The sequence below is a fragment of the Schistocerca americana genome, chromosome X (assembly GCF_021461395.2).
Source record: "Schistocerca americana isolate TAMUIC-IGC-003095 chromosome X, iqSchAmer2.1, whole genome shotgun sequence".
NCBI classification, from domain to species: Eukaryota; Metazoa; Arthropoda; class Insecta; order Orthoptera; family Acrididae; genus Schistocerca; species Schistocerca americana.
The window spans coordinates 701,014,767-701,033,520 of NC_060130.1; the positions used below are offsets into that span (position 1 = coordinate 701,014,767).

General features: G+C 38.4%; 1 protein-coding gene across 1 annotated transcript in view; it reads left to right on the forward strand.

The window, feature by feature from the left end:
* Positions 1–18,754, forward strand: part of LOC124554991 (rho GTPase-activating protein 12-like) — a 229,159-nt gene that overhangs the window by 158,242 nt on the left and 52,163 nt on the right. Inside the window, exons 5-7 of the mRNA XM_047128731.1 lie at positions 8,489–8,655; positions 9,965–10,034; positions 10,125–10,271. Of these exons, the coding sequence (XP_046984687.1) occupies positions 8,489–8,655; positions 9,965–10,034; positions 10,125–10,271 (384 nt within the window). The remainder of the gene's footprint in view (positions 1–8,488; positions 8,656–9,964; positions 10,035–10,124; positions 10,272–18,754) is intronic.

Below are 18,754 nucleotides of genomic sequence, written 5' to 3' on the forward strand. Positions count from 1 at the left end.
TTTATAGAATCTTATAGGTATCTCATCTGGTCCTGACGCCTTTCCATTACTAAGCGACTGTAGCTGCTTTTCAGTTCTGTGATCAGTGATTTCGATGTTTGTACGACAATTGAAAGGAGGGACAGTGTCAAGATCTTCTGCGGTGAAACAACTTCGGAAGACGGAATTCAGTATTTCGGCCTTCTCTCTGTTATTTTCTGTTTCAGTGCCAGTGTGGTCACTGAGAGAATGAATAGATGATTTTGAACCACTTACTGATTTTACATATGACCAAAACCTCTTAGGGTTTTTACTCAGGATGGTTGACAACATCTTACTTTCAAAATCATTGAACGCTTCTCTCATTGCTCTCCTTACGTTCATTTTTGCTTTGTTCAGCTTTTGTTTGTGAGTTAGGTTTTTACTTCATTTGAATCTGAAAAGAAGTGCGCTCTCTTTTCGTAGCACTTTTCTGACACAGCTATTAAACCATGGTGGATCTTTCCCGTCCCTTAAAATCTTACTCAGAACATACTTGTCTTGGGCATATTGAGTGATGCCTTTGAATTTTTTCCATTTGTTCTCCACACCTTCGTCCTCATCACCGAATATTTGATGCTGACTGTTGAGATATTCTGAAATTTGTATCCTGTCACCCTTGCTGAGCAAATATATCTTCCTACCTTTCTTAACATTCCTTGTTGAACCCGTCATCATAGATACTGTCACAGCCTTATGATCACTGATACCTTCCTCTGTGTTAACTGATTTGATAAGTTCAAGTCTGTTTGTTGCTAGGAGGTCTAAGACGTTACCCTGGCGATTTGATTCTCTAGCTATTCTCACCAAGTTTTATACAGAAAGAGATGGCATACCATCGCACAATATTTCAAAATTCCATTGTTGTGATGAGGAGCAAACACAAGACTTCCCTCTTCAAGCTGCGACTCCTGATTGAAACATTGTAAGTGCACACTACTTGCAGTTTTGATGGGTGAAGACTAAGGCCACACACAGCCAACAGTAGCAGGCTACAGAGTTGCCACCCCATGGAGGAAAAAAAATTAGAAATGTAAAATGTGTTTTATTCATCTCATATTGTACACATTTTCAGAACATATGTCTGATGTACGGGAGACATGTCAAGGTTACAGTTTGCTTATTTGAAATTTTGTCGCACTTACAATAATACTTTGTGAAGAATTTACTTATTTAAAATTTGTCAAACTTCCAATATTTACATCCGCTATAACTATCATAAATTTTTATTCCATTTTGGGGATCCAGCTCAAAGCATCACTTCGTCCTTCATGAAATCTTCCACAGAATAGTAGCATCTTTCAATTAGAAAATCACATAACTTGCTTTTTAAATATTTTATCTTCATATTATATCACACCCTTTTATTGTGTTGTGAATTTTTATGGCTATATACTGAGGAGTCTGAGCACACTGTTTTAAGTGCTGTGAGGTGAGCCTAAAGTTTTCTTTGTGTTTTGTGTTGTATGAATGTTCAAAATGATTTTTTTTTGGTAATAGATTAGATCTGCCGCATAGGAAAGGCACCACCTCAAAGATGTATGAAGAGGGGACAGTTAATATTTTCAGGTCTTTAAATAATGGTTGACTTGATGCTGTTGACTGTGCAGTGCACATGCTGTGAATGATTCTTTTTTGCAACTTTAAAATTCGTGTAATGTTTCCCGAGTTTCCCCAAAAAATTATGCCATATGTAATAACAGATTCAAAGTAGCTATAGTATGCTATTTTCCTGGTGCCCATATGAGTGGCACAGTCTAAAATTACCATTGAAAATGCAAGACCGTCTAATTTATTTGCTAGATATTCTATATGAGCATTCCAACTCAAAGTTCTGTCTAAGTTTATTCCCAGGAATCTTACTGAGTCAGGTTCTTCCATTTTTTGATTATTGTGAGTGATGCAGATTTCTTCAGTTTTTTACTGTTTGCTTTCAAAACCCATGTGGGTTTTTGAAATGTTTAGTCGTAAGCCATTTAGATTGAACCATGTTTCCAAGTTACTTAATGTATTCATGTCACTCTGTGGTATATTGTCAAAATTTTCGTTTTGAATTAGGGCAGCAGTATAATCTGCAAACAAGGTTAAATGAGTATGAAACTTCCTGGCAGATTAAAACTGTGTGCCGGACCGAGACTCGAACTCGGGACCTTTGCCTTTCGCGGCCAAGCGCTCTACCAACTGAGCTACCCAAGCACGACTCATGCCCCGTCCTCACAGCTTTACTTCTGCCAGTACCTCGTCTCCTACCTTCCAAACTTTACAGAAGCTCTCCTGCGAACCATGCAGAACTTTTGAGTGCTAGTCCTGCATGGTTCGCAGGAGAGCTTCTGTAAGGTCCCGAGTTCGAGTCTCGGTCCGGCACACAGTTTTAATCTGCCAGGAAGTTTCATATCAGCGCACACTCCGCTGCAGACTGAAAATCTCATTCTGGAAGGTTAAATGAGTATTTATGTTGAGAGGCAAGTCATTAACATAAACAGGAATAAAATTGATCCAAGGATTGAGCCTTGAGAAATGTCTTGTGACACAGTTTTCCACTCTGAGAGGTAATCCGCTCTATTTGATGTGATTATTACCCTTTGTTTCCTTGCTGTGAGGCATGATTCATACCATTTCAAAGCAATATCCCTTATTCCATATCTGTTGAGTTTGAAAAGCATCAGGGCGTGGTTTACAGAGTTGAATGCTTTTGTAATATATGAAAAGGAAAATAATATAATTTAAGCGAGTGACTGCGTGTGAGATCGCTCTCTAAGTTTTCATATATTTTTAGGTTTCAGATACATATTTTAACGGTTTTTGTGATAATATTTACTATATAAGTGACATATTAGTGGTTTCTTCATTCACCTCTGCCTTTCTTGTGTTGTGACCTGATATTTGTGAGTGTTTCGTATCGAGCAACTTAACCTCTTGCCTGTGTTTACATTCCACGCTGACCAGTTGCAGCTGTAGCGGTGCATCGACAGCTAAGTACTAATTAATTGTTTGTGTATAGTGGTTTATTTAGGAACTTTAGTAGTCTTCAACCGGTGTTCTTCGTGTTTTCTGGTGAAATAATTTCAGAAGAACCTTTTGGGAACTGTTTTCAGCTTCGTTACTGTGTCATTAGACGTTTGATTCTCTTTCTGTATTAGTCTTTTGTTATATTCCCATTTGTTGTTTATTAATACTGTTAATAATAGTAATTACTTCCCTTGTAGAGTAAGTTTGTTATTATTGTAGTCAGGTTTTTAACATCATCTTATTGTAGTAGCGGAACTTAGAAAAAGGAAAATGTTACCATGAGTGAGAAGTGTGGGCTTTGCCGTAGGTTCGTGAGTAGTGGATTGCGGTGTGAGACTTGTTCGAAGTATTTTCACTGGGTGGGGGGTGGGGGGGGGGATGCAGTGGGGAAGCCAGTGGGCATTCTGGTGAGATCCTCTCCTGGAACTGCAGGTTATGTAGCAAGAGTAAGTTTATAGAGGAGCAGGAGCGTAAGATCTGTGCCCTTCAGGTGCAGTTGAAAAACGCACGGGAGGAGCTAGATAGGATGAGGAGGGAGAATGGAGTTGGGGAATGGGAGCTGGCTGTTGGCAAGAGATCTGCTAGGAGAAGAAGATTTTCAGATAGTTTTACTATTGGTGTTTACAATAGATATGACCAACTGTCAGAGTCTAGTGGAGAGGAATCTCTAGTAGCTGTAGATGTAGGAAGTATGCAGCAGACCTCAGTAGTTACTGTGCCTAGAACAGTTGTAAAGTCGAAGAGGAAGAAGAAGGTTCTGCTGTTAGGTAGTTCTCATGGCAGAGGTGTAGGCCAGCAGTTGCAGCAAGTGCTGGGGAGTGAGTACCAGGTCACCAGCATTGTGAAGCCTAATGCAGGGTTGGCTCAGGTGACTGTTAACATAGGGGGGGCTATGTAGGGATTTTACTAAAGAGGATTAGGTAGTGATTGTGGGTGGGGCTGGTAATAGTATTGGTAGGGATGGGGAGTATAACATAGATGGTGACCTGGAAAAGATAGCCACTCAGACTGGCAACACGAATGTGCGTTTCGTGGAACTGTTTCAGCGTCACGATCTGCCTCATCTTAATACAGCCGTCAGGCGTAATAACATGAGACTTGGGGGTGCGCTGATGATAGAAAGCATGGGTCACATTTCAGTGGTGTCGGTGGAGTCTATCAGCAGGACGGGTTTCACTAGACATGGCCTGCACCTCAACGGGTATGGGAAGGGGAGGTTGGCAAAGCTTATAGGTGACAGCATCGGTGGGGTTGGTGGGATCACTCGTGGGAAAATTCCTGCAGTAGTGGGTGTTAGAGCTGCACCTTTTTTAGATTGAAGTCAGCTGATAGGTATTCCTGCTTAAGGGAAGTCTCTCTAACAAGGGAATCATTTTTGACAAAGCTTAGGTATCCGAGTAATGAGGGAATTAGTATATTTCATCAAAATATACAAGGTATTGGAGATAAAGTTAGTGAACTGCTTATAGGTGTTGACTCTGAAATTATTGGTATATCTGAACACTTCTTAAATAAGGAGATAATTCAGAGGCTTCCTTTACCAGGATACAGGTTGGCTGACAGCTTTTCGAGGAGCTCTTTGCGGTGTGGGGGAGTAGCCATGTATGTGAAAAACGGCATCCCATTTGAGCCAATTGATGTTTCAAAGTACTGCACTGAAAAGGTGTTTGAATGTTGTGCAGCTGTGGTTAGATTTAACAGAGCTAAACTTCTAACTGTTGTTATTTATAGATCCCCAGACTCTGATTTCACAACATTTTTGTTAAAGCTAGAGGAGGTTCTTGGTTCACTTTATAGGAAATACTAAAAGTTAGTTATATGTGGTGACTTCAATATTAATTGTATAAGTGATTGTGCAAGGAAGAGGATGCTGGTAGACCTCTTTAATTCATATAATCTTATGCAAACCGTATTCTTTCCAACGAGAGTGCAAGGGAACAGTAGAACAACCATAGACAACATTTTTGTTCATTCCTCATTACTAGAAGGGCATTCTGCTAGCAAAAAGGTGAATGGCCTTTCAGATCATGATGCACAAATTTTAACTTTAAAAGATTTTTGTGCTGCAACACGTGTTAAATATAGTCATCAGCTGTTCAGGAAAGCTGATCCAGTTGCTGTAGAGACCTTTGTAAACTTTATAAAGGAACAAGAGTGGCAAGATGTTTATAGCGCTGACACAGTAGACGATAAATATAATGCTTTTCTCAAGACTTTTCTCATGCTCTTTGAAAGTTGCTTTCCGTTAGAACGTTTAAAACAGGGTACTAGCACAAACAGGCAGCCTGGGTAGCTGACTATAGGGATAAGAATATCTTGTAGAACAAAGTGGCAATTATATCAAAACGTTAGAAACAGTCAAAATCTAAATGCAGCAGCCCATTACAAACAGTATTGTAAGGTGCTTAAAAATGTTATTAGGAAGGCAAAAAGTATGTGGTATGCAGATAGAATAGTTAAGTCCCAGGATAAAATTAAAACCATATGGTCAGTCGTAAAGGAAGTGGCTGGTCTGCAGAGACAGGTCGAGGATATGGAATCAGTGCGTAGTGGGAATGTCCGTGTTACTGATAAGTAGCATATATGTACAGTATTTAATAATCACTTTCTGAATATAGCAGGTGAACTAAATAGAAACCTAGTCCCAACAGGGAATCATATAGCGCTCTTAGAAAAAAGTGTTCCGAGACTGTTACCTGAAATGCTCCTCCATGTTACTGACAAGAGGGAGATTGAGTTAATAATTAAATCACTAAAGACCAAGGACTCTCATGGATATGACGGGGTATCTAGCAGAATACTGAAGTATTGTTCTATGTATGTTAGCCCAGTTCTCAGCCATATCTGTAACTTTTCCTTTAGGAGTGGTCGGTTTCCTGACCGATTAAAGTACTCAGTAGTGAAGCCACTTTATACAAAGAGAGACATTGATAATGTTGACAATTTTAGACCTATTTCTATGCCATCGGTGTTTGCTTAAGTTATCGAGAAGGTTGTATATACAAGGTTACTGGAGCATTTAAATTCACATAATTTGCTGTCAGATGTTCAGTTTGGTTTTAACAACTGAGAATGCTATAGTCTCTTTTCTCTGTGAGGTTTTGGACGGATTAAATAAAAGGTTGCGAACGCTAGGTGTTTTCTTTGATTTAACGAAGGCTTTTGACTGTGTTGACCACAAAATATTACTGCAGAAGTTGGACCATTATGGAGTAAGGGGAGTAGCTTACAATTGGTTCGCCTCTTACTTTAAGAACAGAAAGCAGAGGGTAATTCTCCGCAATATTGAGAGTGGTAGTGATGTTCAGTCCCAATGGGGCACTGTTAAGTGGGGCGTTCCCTAAGGGTCGGTGCTGGGGCCACTGCTGTTTCTTATTTATATAAATGATATGCCTTCTAGTATTACATGTGATTCAAAAATATTTCTGTTTGCTGATGACACCAGCTTGATAGTGAAGGATCTTGTGTGTAATATTGAAACAGTAACAAATAATGTAGTTCATGAAATAAGTTCGTGGCTTGTGGAAAATAATTTGATGCTAAATCGCAGTAAGACTCAGTTTTTACAGTTTCTAACTCACAATTCAACAAGAACCGATATTTTGATCAGACAGAATAGGCATATTATAAGCGAGACGGAACAGTTCAAGTTCCTAGGCGTTTGGATAGATAGTAAGCTGTTGTGGAAAGCCCATGTCCAGGATCTTGTTCAGAAGCTAAATGCTGCTTTATTTACCATTAGGACAGTATCTGAAATAAGTGACACTTCAACACGAAAAGTAGTCTACTTCGCATATTTTCATACGCTTATGTCGTATGGTATCATTTTTTGGGGTAATTCTTCTGATTAGAAAAGGGTATTTTTGGCTCAAAAACGGGCTGTTCGAGCTATATGTGGTGTAAGTTCAAGAACGTCTTGTCGACCCCTATTCAAAAATCTGGGAATTCTGACATTGCCCTCACAGTATATATTTTCTTTAATGTCGTTTGTTGTTAGCAATATTAGCCTATTCCCAAGAGTTAGCAGCTTTCACTCAGTTAATACTAGGCAGAAATCAAATCTGCATGTAGAATGCACTTCCTTGACTCTTGTGCAGAAAGGAGTGCAGTATTCTGCTGCATCCATTTTCAATAAGCTACCACAAGAATTCGAAAATCTTAGCAGTAGCCCAAACTCTTTTAAGTCTAAACTGAAGAGTTTCCTCATGGCTCACTCCTTCTATTCTGTCGAGGAGCTCCTGGAAGAGCTAAAGAATTACGCAAATTCCAGTGTTACATTGTTGATTTTCTTCATTTAAACTTACGACTTGTCACCTGAATATGTTTTTTTATATTTCATTTTATCTGTTTCTAATATCGTGTTATAATTTCATGTATTGACTCGTTCCATGACCATAGTGACTTCTCCTTAATTTGGTCCCACGGAACAATAAATAAATAAATAAATAAATAAACAACAAATTTATTGTTTTGCTTGATGAGATTTTATATTTAGAGCAGTTAAAGACTATGAGTGAATGTAAAGCAAAATAAATAACATTATCTAGAATACATATGGTAAACTAAAAAGGTTGTCACTATTAAGCTTCTGATGTGTCTGAAACAGCAAGTTTACACCATGATGACAAATTTGATGATTGAGCAGCTAAGAAATAGCATAATTTTCTGGAGACTTGATGTGCTGTCTTCCATTTTCCATGTTCTCCCACCTGCTCGTATCTCGTACCATGGCTTGACTTTTGCTGTTTTGTACTTCATTGACCGTGGCTGTGCATTCAGTTTTGACATAATGAAATGTTCACTCTGCAGTGGAATGTGCACATATATCACACTCCCTGGCAAAGTAAAACTATTTGCTGAACCAAAATGCAAGCCGGCCACGGTGGTCTAGCGGTTCTAGGCGCTCATTCCGGAACCGCGAGGCTGCTACGGTCGCATGTTTGAATCCTACCTCGGGCATGGATGTGTGTGATGTCCTTAGGTTAGTTAGGTTTAAGTAGTTCTAAGTTCTAGGGGACTGATGACCACAGATGTTAAGTCCCATAGTGCTCAGAGCCATTTGAACCATTTTGAACCGAAATGCAAACTCGGGACCTTCGCCTTTTGTGGACAAGTGCGCTACCAATTGAACTGCCCAAGCATGACTCTCAACCAGTCCTCAGAGTCCTACAATTTTAGGAGGAGAGCTTCTGAGAAATTTGGAAGATAGGAGATGAGGCATTGGCAGAAGTAAAGCTGGGTCGTGGATTGTGCGTGGGTAGCTCAGTTGGTAGAGCACTTGCTGTGAAAGGCAAAGGTCCCAAGTTAAAGTTTCAGTCCAGCACACAGTTTTAATCTGCCAGGAAGTTCCAGTATTGGCATATTCACTGGTGGAAGCTGACTTCCGTCCTTACTGAAACTTGATGTTTCTATTATTGTGTGCAAGTGATGGTTTTTGTATATAAAAAATTCTCATTTGCAGGTTGTACCACCAGCCACGCCAAGCTCTAAGGAAACTGCAAAGGAAAAAGAGAAACCAACTGTAATAATATCTTCCGATGATTCTCAGATACGACACCAAATTGAGGATGAAATCAGGCCTACATTTCGAATGACCAAGGCACGTTCCATGCTTCTCACAGACACAAAGTAAGTAACTGTTATTAAAACATCTCAGAAGTTACTCTACGTAATTATTAGGATGACCATAATTGTTTATTAACGCATTGCTGTTTTTCATAGTAGCCATAATGACTATTCTTGACAAATCGAGACAGTGAAACAAAAATGCTTTAAAGACAGAAGATATAATTTATTATTAAGTTTTTCATTAATCTGACACTACAAGAAGTCTGAGAATAATATCATTCGATCTGACCTAAAGAAGATTCATTTGATTACAATGCTTATCCTTGAATTGCTGTCAGGCCTTCATGTTTGGACATAAACTCATATAAAAAAAAATCACCATCCAACCATCCTATCTCATTATTTGATGGTTGTGCAAATCTGATAACCACATACTTTTGGTTTGAACAGACCCAGGCCCACTCAAAGACACTGACAATGAAGGGACATTTTTGTCCCCTGTGGGATTGAAAATAAGAAATATTGGGGAATACAACTAGTAATCCACTGCAGATAGTATTTCGAATGTAAAAAAAGTGGTGATCATTGTAGCTGAGGTATCAAACACTTCTTCAGCTGAGCACAAATGTGATAATATGCACACATCCACATCCTTGTCTGCGGCTTAATGCTTTATAGGTATAACAACATCAACTGCCCCATTTAGAGTGATGAAATTTTGACACTGTTGAAATACCATATTATTTCCACATTTTCTCCTTCTGTGATGAAGCAATCATTGTCAAACCCCAACAATTTATGATACGGTATTGGAGACCTAAATTCACTCTCCTGCAAGATAAATTTGTATGAAGGAGATTAAAAAGTTTTATTACTTGCTTAAATTAAAAGTTTTCTGTTGTCAGCTTAACATACCACATTTTTTTCCAGTTAAGACAGTACAACCTGAACTTAATTTTATTGGGAGGATAACATTACATAGAGAGATTTTAAAGCAGTAGAGTGTTTCCTGTTAAACAAAACAACAAAAGAGAGAGAGAGAGGAGGGAGGGAGGGGGGGGAGAGGGAGAGAGAGAGAGAGAGAGAGAGAGAGAGAGAGAGAGAGAGAGAGAGAGAGAGAGAGGTGTGTGGGGGGGGGGGGGGGGGAAGGGAGGTGAAGGGGGGGGGGACGTGCGTGCGTGCATGCGTGCACAGTCATGAAGTTTCAAATTCCTTCCACCTCTTCACATTTCCAGATCATCATTGGAGTGGAGGCCCACACCCTACCTACCGAGAGCAACTTTGTTCTGTAATTTTAATTTACTATCATGTATGTATGATTTATTATAATTTGCAGATTTTTTTTCTTTTTATTTGTTTCATTTTACAGGAGTAGGGAGACTACAACCAAATCATCATCTGTCCCGAGAAATTATCTACCCATTTGGGATGGAGTAGTTGTGAGTTGGTTATTTGAACACTAAATATAAAAAATATAATTCGAAACAGACTATATCATAGAACTTACAAGAAATTTGTGTGTGTTTCAGCATACTTTGAAGGAAGGAACATTGAACAAAACAAAAATGTGGGAAATTGGAGGGAAGAAAGTCCGAAAGAACTGGTCCCCCTCTTATGTTGTCCTCAGTAAATTTCATCTTCTCTTCTTCAAGGACATTAAGGCGTACAATGCTGTTGTTAGTATAGTGTTTACTTTTTATATATTTAAGAGAGTCATGTGAGATATTAAATTATGTTAAGCATTTGTACTATTTTTAGTTACAGTATCTTTTTTTATGCTTACATTTGAGTGATGTCTTGAACTGGGTTATTGTTGGTCGATTGCTAAATGATGAAAGGCAGAAATGAATTTCCAGACCCCTGTATGAACTGTAATCTTCACACAGTTGCAGATGGAGGCAAACAAATAGTTTATAAGTTTCTAGATGGTAGGATTTCCAAAATTTGTATGTGACCTTTCATGGGAGACTGTTTGTCTGTTAATTGCTAGTCAGCATCTTGGTGGCCCTCTGGTATTTATAGGACTGCCTTACAGAAATGTAGCAACACATACTTTTGTACAAATCCCATGTAATAAAGTAGTATCAACTAATTAGTGGCACAGCTAGGTTCACTTACATCCACAGTGATCGAGCATTCTTTTTATGGGCAAGTGGGAGCAACTCGTTCTTCCTGCAGCTTATTTTGTGTATTAATTCCCCTCATACAGCTGTACTTAGTCACACTTAAGTGTAGGCTGGTGAGGCTACATCAAGGGGCTCATATCAGAGGCTAGATTTTGAAAAAGTATGGAGCTTTTCTTGTCATTCTGAACATCATTGTCTTCTAGCGGTGACTCTCCTACTTAGGATGTCATGAGTTGCTAATCTGAGATTTCCAAAAGTACTCACATTAAAAATCTACACCTGTTATTTATATAGGTGGCGATTATGAGGACTTTTGTTAAATTTGACAGACATACATCCAATGGCATGTGCACATCCCTTGAGTAATTACGATCTGGGGAAGCCTATTGGATTTTAACAGTGAAAATGTTTTTGATCCAAGTTATTATCAGACATAGTTTTATCAGGGCTGAGCATATGCGAGAATACAGGTTTCCACAATGCTAGTGCCTGCTCAAAGCTCTCTACACATCTCCAACCCCCACACACATTCTGACAGCTAGGAGTCACCTGCTCACTACTTTTACCCATTTGTAAAAGCTCATTTCAAATCGACACATCTAGGGCAAAGCAGCGTGTTGACATTTTGTCGCTAGAACTGTGTATGTCAAGGTCTCGTGTGTAGTAATAAGATGTAATGAGTTAGAAGAAATTGGCCAACAAATGAAAATCTAATGAATCCCAATGTTTCAGTCCACAGTAGGAAGAAGAGTACATTTTTTATTGAAAATCAAAGTGGCTCTCATTCTTTGTTTTATGATATAGAATTATAGGCATGAACAGTATAATGTGAAAAGACAGTTTCTAACTGTTTCATGAGAAATTAGCTGTCGGTTTGAATACTGAAGAAAAGGCCAAACTTTCCAAGATAAGACAGAGAGAGAACAGAGAGAGGAGAGAGAACAAAATAAATGTTTATGTAGTTAGGAATGTCATTTTTTGAAACTTTCTATTATTGTAATTCATTATGTGGTTTTGCCCTCAATTTTACCTCCTCCTTGCAGCACACTTGTTGGACAAAAATCAGAGTTGTTGATACTGAGTTCAGTGTGATGGAGAACTCCTTGATTTATCCTAAGATCATGACACAACTACAGCTAATTAGATATTTCTTGTTTAGAAAACATAATAATTAAGTATGACCTTTTTTTGGAAAATCATTCATCAATTGTAATAGAATGGAGCTCATGTAGTGGCTGGTCAGAAGTCTGATGCTGTTGATTTGGTGAGAGAAAAATACTGAAATTAATTGTTATGAAGTTTCAAATACCAACAATACACTGTGTCATACACCACATTCATCTGCCAGCCAAATATACAGTTGTAAACTACAAATAGTACACTCATATCGCACATTTGGGGCTTCAGCAGTTTGCATCTTTCCTGGGACAACTTGACTGTGACTATGACAGTGTGCTATATTTTTGTGAAGTACACTGATCAAGCAGAGCAGAAGTGTTGTTTTTGAACATCATTTCAATGTGCATGAAGACTTGGTGCTGTTCATGGATATATAATTTAATAAAAGATGGTACTGATCTCCCACTGTACACAAAACAGGTCATAACACTATTGCAGAAGCAACACAAAAGCTTGCTAAATTTAAAAGTACACAAAATCTCTAAGACTGGCGATATTTCCTGAAGCTCGAAACATAGTGCGGACTTTAATGCTTTTAATAGTTTTGACTATGAAGCTCTGCCCTGAAATATGATAGAAAATGTAAAGAAATTCTGATCATATGTAAAGTACACAAGTGGCAAGACACAATCAGTATCATCACTTCGAGATAGCAACAGTCATATTACCGATGACAGCATCACTAAAATGGAGTCAATAAACTTATGTAATAAAATGAAACTCCTACAGCCATCCTTTTGATGTTATTTATTGTATGGCAACCAGTTTCGGAAACTCAGTACACCATCTTCAGCGCTTAACTGATGCTGAGGGGCTTCCATAGAATACTATAACAGTGATGATGTGGCTGCAACCACCAACTACCAACTGTTACAGTATTCTACAGAAGCCAGTTCATAGATTGTGGCCACTAATGGGATTGTGTGTACAACTGGAGTTCCCCTCAGTGTCAGTTAAGGCCTGAAGATGGTGTATTGAGTCAACAAAACTGGTTGCCATATAATAAACAACATCGAAAGGATGGCTGTAGGTGTTTAATTTTATTACATAAGTGACTGGCTGAAGTCCCATAAACCTTCAGTCAGAAGGATGGAGATTCGGAAACTTATTATTAAACTTAGTTTTATGAAATTCCGTAACCGAAGAAGACAAAGCTAACATTCTGAATTTGAATCAAGAACAGCTGCCAACACGAGTAACTTACAGCAGATGTCAAGGTGTAGCAAAGCAACTTAAATCGTTTAATGAAGGCAAATCTTCCAGTCCAGATAGTATACCAGTTGGGTTTGTTCCAGGATACGCTGGTACAAAGCTCCATGCTTAACAATCATATACAGCTGCTTGCTCCTCGGAAGATCAGTACCAAAAGACTGGAAAAGTTGCACAGATCATCAATACTTGAGAAAGAAAGTGGGATTTTGTAACATATACTGTGTTCAAACATTATGTATTGCGTCAAAAGTAATTGACACACAGTCAGCACAGATTCAGTAAATAACGTTCTTCTGAAATACAACTAGCTCTTTATTCTCATGAAGAAATGAGTGCTATCAGGAAGGAATCTCCAGTTGAGTCCATATTTTTAGGTTTCCAGAAGGGTTTTGAACCATTCCTCACAAGAGACTTCTGACAGAATTGCAATCTGATCAAGTACCGCATCAGTTGTGCAACTGGATTCATGATTTCCAGTTGGAAAGGTCTTAGTATGTAGTAATCGATGGAAAATAGAGTAAAAGAGAAGTGGTATACCATGTTCCCCAAACAAGTGTTATAGGCCCTCTGCTGTTATTGATGTATACAAATCATTTAGGATGCAATTTCAGCAGCCCTCGTGGATTGTTTTCAGATGTGATGCTGTCATTTTCCGTACAGTAACATCATTAGAAGTTCAAAATGAATTGCAAAATGATTTAGAGATGATATCTGTATGGTGCGAAAGGTGGCAATTGTCCCTAAACAAGGAAAACTGTGAAGTCATCCACATAAGTATGAAAATAAATAAATTTTTGTTACACAATAAATCACACAAATTTAAAAACTGTCAATTCGACTAAATACCTAGGAATTATGATTAAAAACACCTTAAATTGGATTGATCTCATAGATAATGTTGTGGGGAAGGCAAACCAAAGACTGCATTTTATTGTCAGAACAATTAGGAGATGCAACAGGTCTACTAAATAGGCTGCCTACACCCTACACTTATCTGTCCTCTGCTAAGAGCATTGCTGCGTGGTATGGGATCCACCCTTACCTGAGAGGCTTGATGGAGGACATAAAAAAACTCCAAAGAAGGACAGCTCATTCTATATTATCCCGAATTACGGGGGAGAGTTTCACATATATGATAAGCAAGTTGGGGTAGCAATCATTAAAACAAAGGCATCTTTTGTTGTGGCGAGATCTTTTTATGTATGAAAATATTTTATTGTCACCAGCTTAGAAAGGAGAAATGATCATTGTAATAAAATAAGAGAAACCATAGCTTATACAAAAAGATTTAAGTTCTGGTTTTTACCACACGATGTGATGGAATGTGAAGGGATCAACCGCCCCTTATGCCTTGAGAAAAGTATGTCTTTGCCTTATGCAGATCGCAGTAGGTACTATTGATACTCAAGCACCCAGTGTGCCAGAGGGTAGTCAGTGTTGGGACTCTGAGCAAGTAAGTTGTTGGCTGCTAAGCGAGCAGGGCAGATTTTGGCAGGACAGCTGACCACGTTTACAGTTGTTTTAACGGCTGTGTGTGTCTCACCCAAAGCCGTGGGCCTGACCTCCAGCAAATATGCAAATGGTGTTAATTGAGTGATTTGTTTTATATGTGTTGAGTGTTCATTTGTGCACTGTCATTACACAACAATCAACCCGGACACCCCCGATTTTAATTGCAGTGAGGATTGTGTACTCAGTGCCACATGAAGAATATTGGCGTGTGACATTAATAGGCGACCTGTGAATAGTTAGTCAGACAAAGGGAGTAACTGCGTCATTCGTGCTGTTTAGACAAAATATATAGAACATTAACAACAAAGTATGCACCGATTATTGCTACCTGACATCCTAATTAGCTTTGTTGGATTTGACACAAAACAACTCCCATGCAAATACTAACCGATCAGCCTATATCACTTGCACGCAGTCAAACTATTTTAAACTGTTAAGCTATAATCCACTAGTCAATAATGGTGGGTTTAATAGGGAGTGCTTCAAATGGTAGAGAAGTAGTTTGAAGGTGGTTTGAAGAACCTACCAAGCACTTGAGTGTGAATTGTGGAGTTATCATGTAGATGGAGGTGTGTGGTCTCGAGCTTCAGAACTCCCATGCTATACTCTTCTGCTGCCATTTCATTAAGCCAGGTGATCACTGCATTTTTGGCAAAAAGGTGGAAATTGCTAAGCGCAAGGTCCTGACTAGAATGTGAATGATCACAAATTTCCCTTCTGAGTTAATCCAGCAATTCCTGAGTTGCAGCAACGGCGTGAGGACAGGTGTTGTCCTGAAGCAGCAAATTCATCCAGAAAGCATTCCTTGCCCCATATTTTTGATGGCTCGCCATTGTTTTCTTAGTCTCGCAGTAATGATTTGCATTGATCGAACTGCCTTTTAGCATAAAATCTACGAAAAGAAGAGCCTTAACGAACTGGCGGCAGAAGAGTATAACATGGGAATTCTGAAGTTCATGACCAGACACCACACGTTTAAATGTAGGTGGTTACTATGTAGAGAAGTGAAGGGAACTTTATGTACCTAACAGAATTTTTTTCCCATTAAATATTGTATTTCTCATTTTGTGTAACTAAATGGTCTTTATTTTCTGGACGACCTTCGCACTTTCGTAATGTATAGAGATCTAAATCAGTTTAACTTTGACTTCAATATTTTTACAACTACTTCAGCAATGGATGCTAAAAAGACATCTTAAATTCTGTCGGAGTTCAGTGACTTTCAGTGCAATTGTATAGAGAGGGGAGGGGCTTTGCAATGCAGAAAATTTGGAAATCATCTACATCAGATGGGAATATTCTTGGTGAACAGTTCCACAGTTGTTTAGAATAGCTGTTAGAGTCTGCAGTATGTTCTGAACCAAATACATATGTGCAAGTGTTGTTTCAGTAACATTTTACTGAAATCAAAGATTGATAATAATCTCACTTATTTTCGTGTGACACAAGCAGTCACATCTTATTATCTGGTCATTCCAGCCATCAAGATTTTAAGAAAAATATTAGAAACAAAGTTGAGTGATGCAAAATAAGCATTTATTTGTAATAGCTTAAATGAAATATGTTAGTAGATGTTAAATAAATAGTGTGTGTGCTTTGCGTATTACCTTAAGTGTGTGATTTATTCATGACCATGAAATTAAGAATGCGTTCAAACATTTTGAAATAGAGTGGACCAAAACTGTTGGCTGAAGTAGAACCATGTTTCCCATATGCAATGAGCAGGACAACTGTTGTCACCGGGAAGCTTTCTTTGTGACATAGACAGAGCGCATGCACATCACACACTCATGATGACAGAAATGGCCACACGTTGCCAAATGGACAGCTCTTGGGCCCACCCCTTCTGGTCTATGTGAGCGTACTATTGTTATCAGTTTAATTCTGATTGACTTCATTCGACATCCCAGAGACCCCAGTTACTTGGATTGGTGAATGTGATTCATTTAATGTAATGTAAGACTTCATTACACCCAGGAAGTGGCTGTTTTGTACACACACGTCGTCCACAAATTGCTGGAAGTCATAAATGAAGAGTATATGCTCCTTTTTACGTAAATAATATTTTCAAAAGCTATTCATTTTTAGTTGGGAATGGGTCAAAGATCCTGAGATTTGTATACATGCTTCAACACTGTATCGTAATATGTTAATCATGTAGATATATAATATGCTTCTTTTCACCTCCCTTCGTGTAAGTAAAAATGATTTGTATTTTTCCATTTATTCTTGCATATTCCACGTGAATATAAACGTTAAACTTTTTCTTAAGATGATTTAAGGGTGAGAAAGTATTACTAGTGTGCCATTGCCAAATAATATAATCTTCCCTTGTAAATAAGGGACCTAGTCAGTTAGGGAGAACATTTAAAGGGTGACAATTAATGAACTGTATGAAAAAAACAACATAAATTAGTTATAAACTACAGCATGCACACACTTTATTCAACATATAAATGTCACTACAGATATTCAGATGTAGGTTATGATGTATTCGATATGCCTGCTATCATTGGTGATGATATGGTGCAGACAAATAGCGAAATTCTGCATGACCCGCTGAAGTGTTGGAACATCGGTGCTGTCGATGACCACCTCAGTGGTCGTTTTCAGCTCAGCAATGGTTTTGAGGTTATTGCTGTACACCTTGTCTTTAATGTAGCCCTACAAAAAGGAGTTGCATGTGTTCAGATCCAGAGAATGTGGCGGGCAATCGAGGACCATGCCAGTGGCCTCTGGATACACCAGAGCCAGAGTGCAGTACCCAAAGTGCTCCTCCAGGACATCAAACACTCTCCTGCTTCAATGGGGTCAAGCTCTGTCTTGCATGAACCACATCTTGTCGAAATCAGGGTCACTTTGGATAATAGGGATGAAATCATATTCCAAAATCTTCACGTACCATTAAGTAGTCACTGCTCCATCAAGGAATATTGCACTGATGGTTCTGTAACTGGACGTTGCACACCACAGAGTCACATGTTGAGAATGAAGAGACTTCTCGATCACAGGATTCGTATTCTGTCCCCCAAATGTGCCAATTTTGCTTATTGATGAACCCATCCAAATGAAAGTGGCCAACAACAACAAGGCGCATGTGCATGCACATACTATTTCCCATCATGCCCTGTGGCCAACTATGCAGTTGGAAACTTGCTAATGCAAACCATTCCGAAGTTATGATTTTTATTTCATATAGTTCAATAATTGTCACCCTGTAATTTGCAATGATGGAACTGAGAAACAATTCATCACTTACACTCAACCCTTATAGCGCAGGATGTTTTTCTTGTTTGCCTAATTCATATTTCTGTCAAAATAACATAGTTGCTGTTCTGCAAGAAAGAAATGTTCTCTAAAATTAATTTCACTGAGGGTTTTAGAAGGAATTTAAAAAAATTACTCAACAAAGGCTGCATACACAGAATGTGGGCAATAAGAGGCTGGAAATGGATGATCATTATTTATTGTAGACCTACTATAAGGTAACATAACATATATGTAATGAGCTCTGCTTTGTATGCAGTTTGTGTGTTCTCATATGCCCAAAATGTTTAATAATTTGGAAATTTGCTGACATGTGGAAGTGCTAACAGTTAATATTACAAAAATGTTATCTGGAAAACCAGTTGTGGCATTAGTTTTACTAAACATTTCTGTTATATTGAAAGGCAGCTACATTATGATCGTAAAAATTAAGATTCGTGGAAGATATTTGTAGGTCACCTAAGAGAGGAGTATATACTTTGTATCGTAATGATAAACAAGAAGCAGAACACATGTGCTGGTCGTCCTTTGATGATCTACTTCATTATCACTTTCCAGGTGTTGCCTAAAGCTTTAAATTGTAAAATCCATGTAGCCCTTTTGCAGAACACATTTGATTTTCACGGTTCATAAGGCTGTCAGTGGACTGTGTGTTTGTAGTCACATAGTGTTATATTTACAATGCAGTAGATATCACCAATCAGCACACCTTCTCATTTATTTATAACGTCTGTGAAAGAAACATCTGTATATGAATATTAACACACATTAATCAAATATTAACATGCATTAATCTGAGAAAAAGAAATTAGTTGAGAGCGGTAGATCTCTTCATAACATTTATTATATTTGTTTTTACTAGT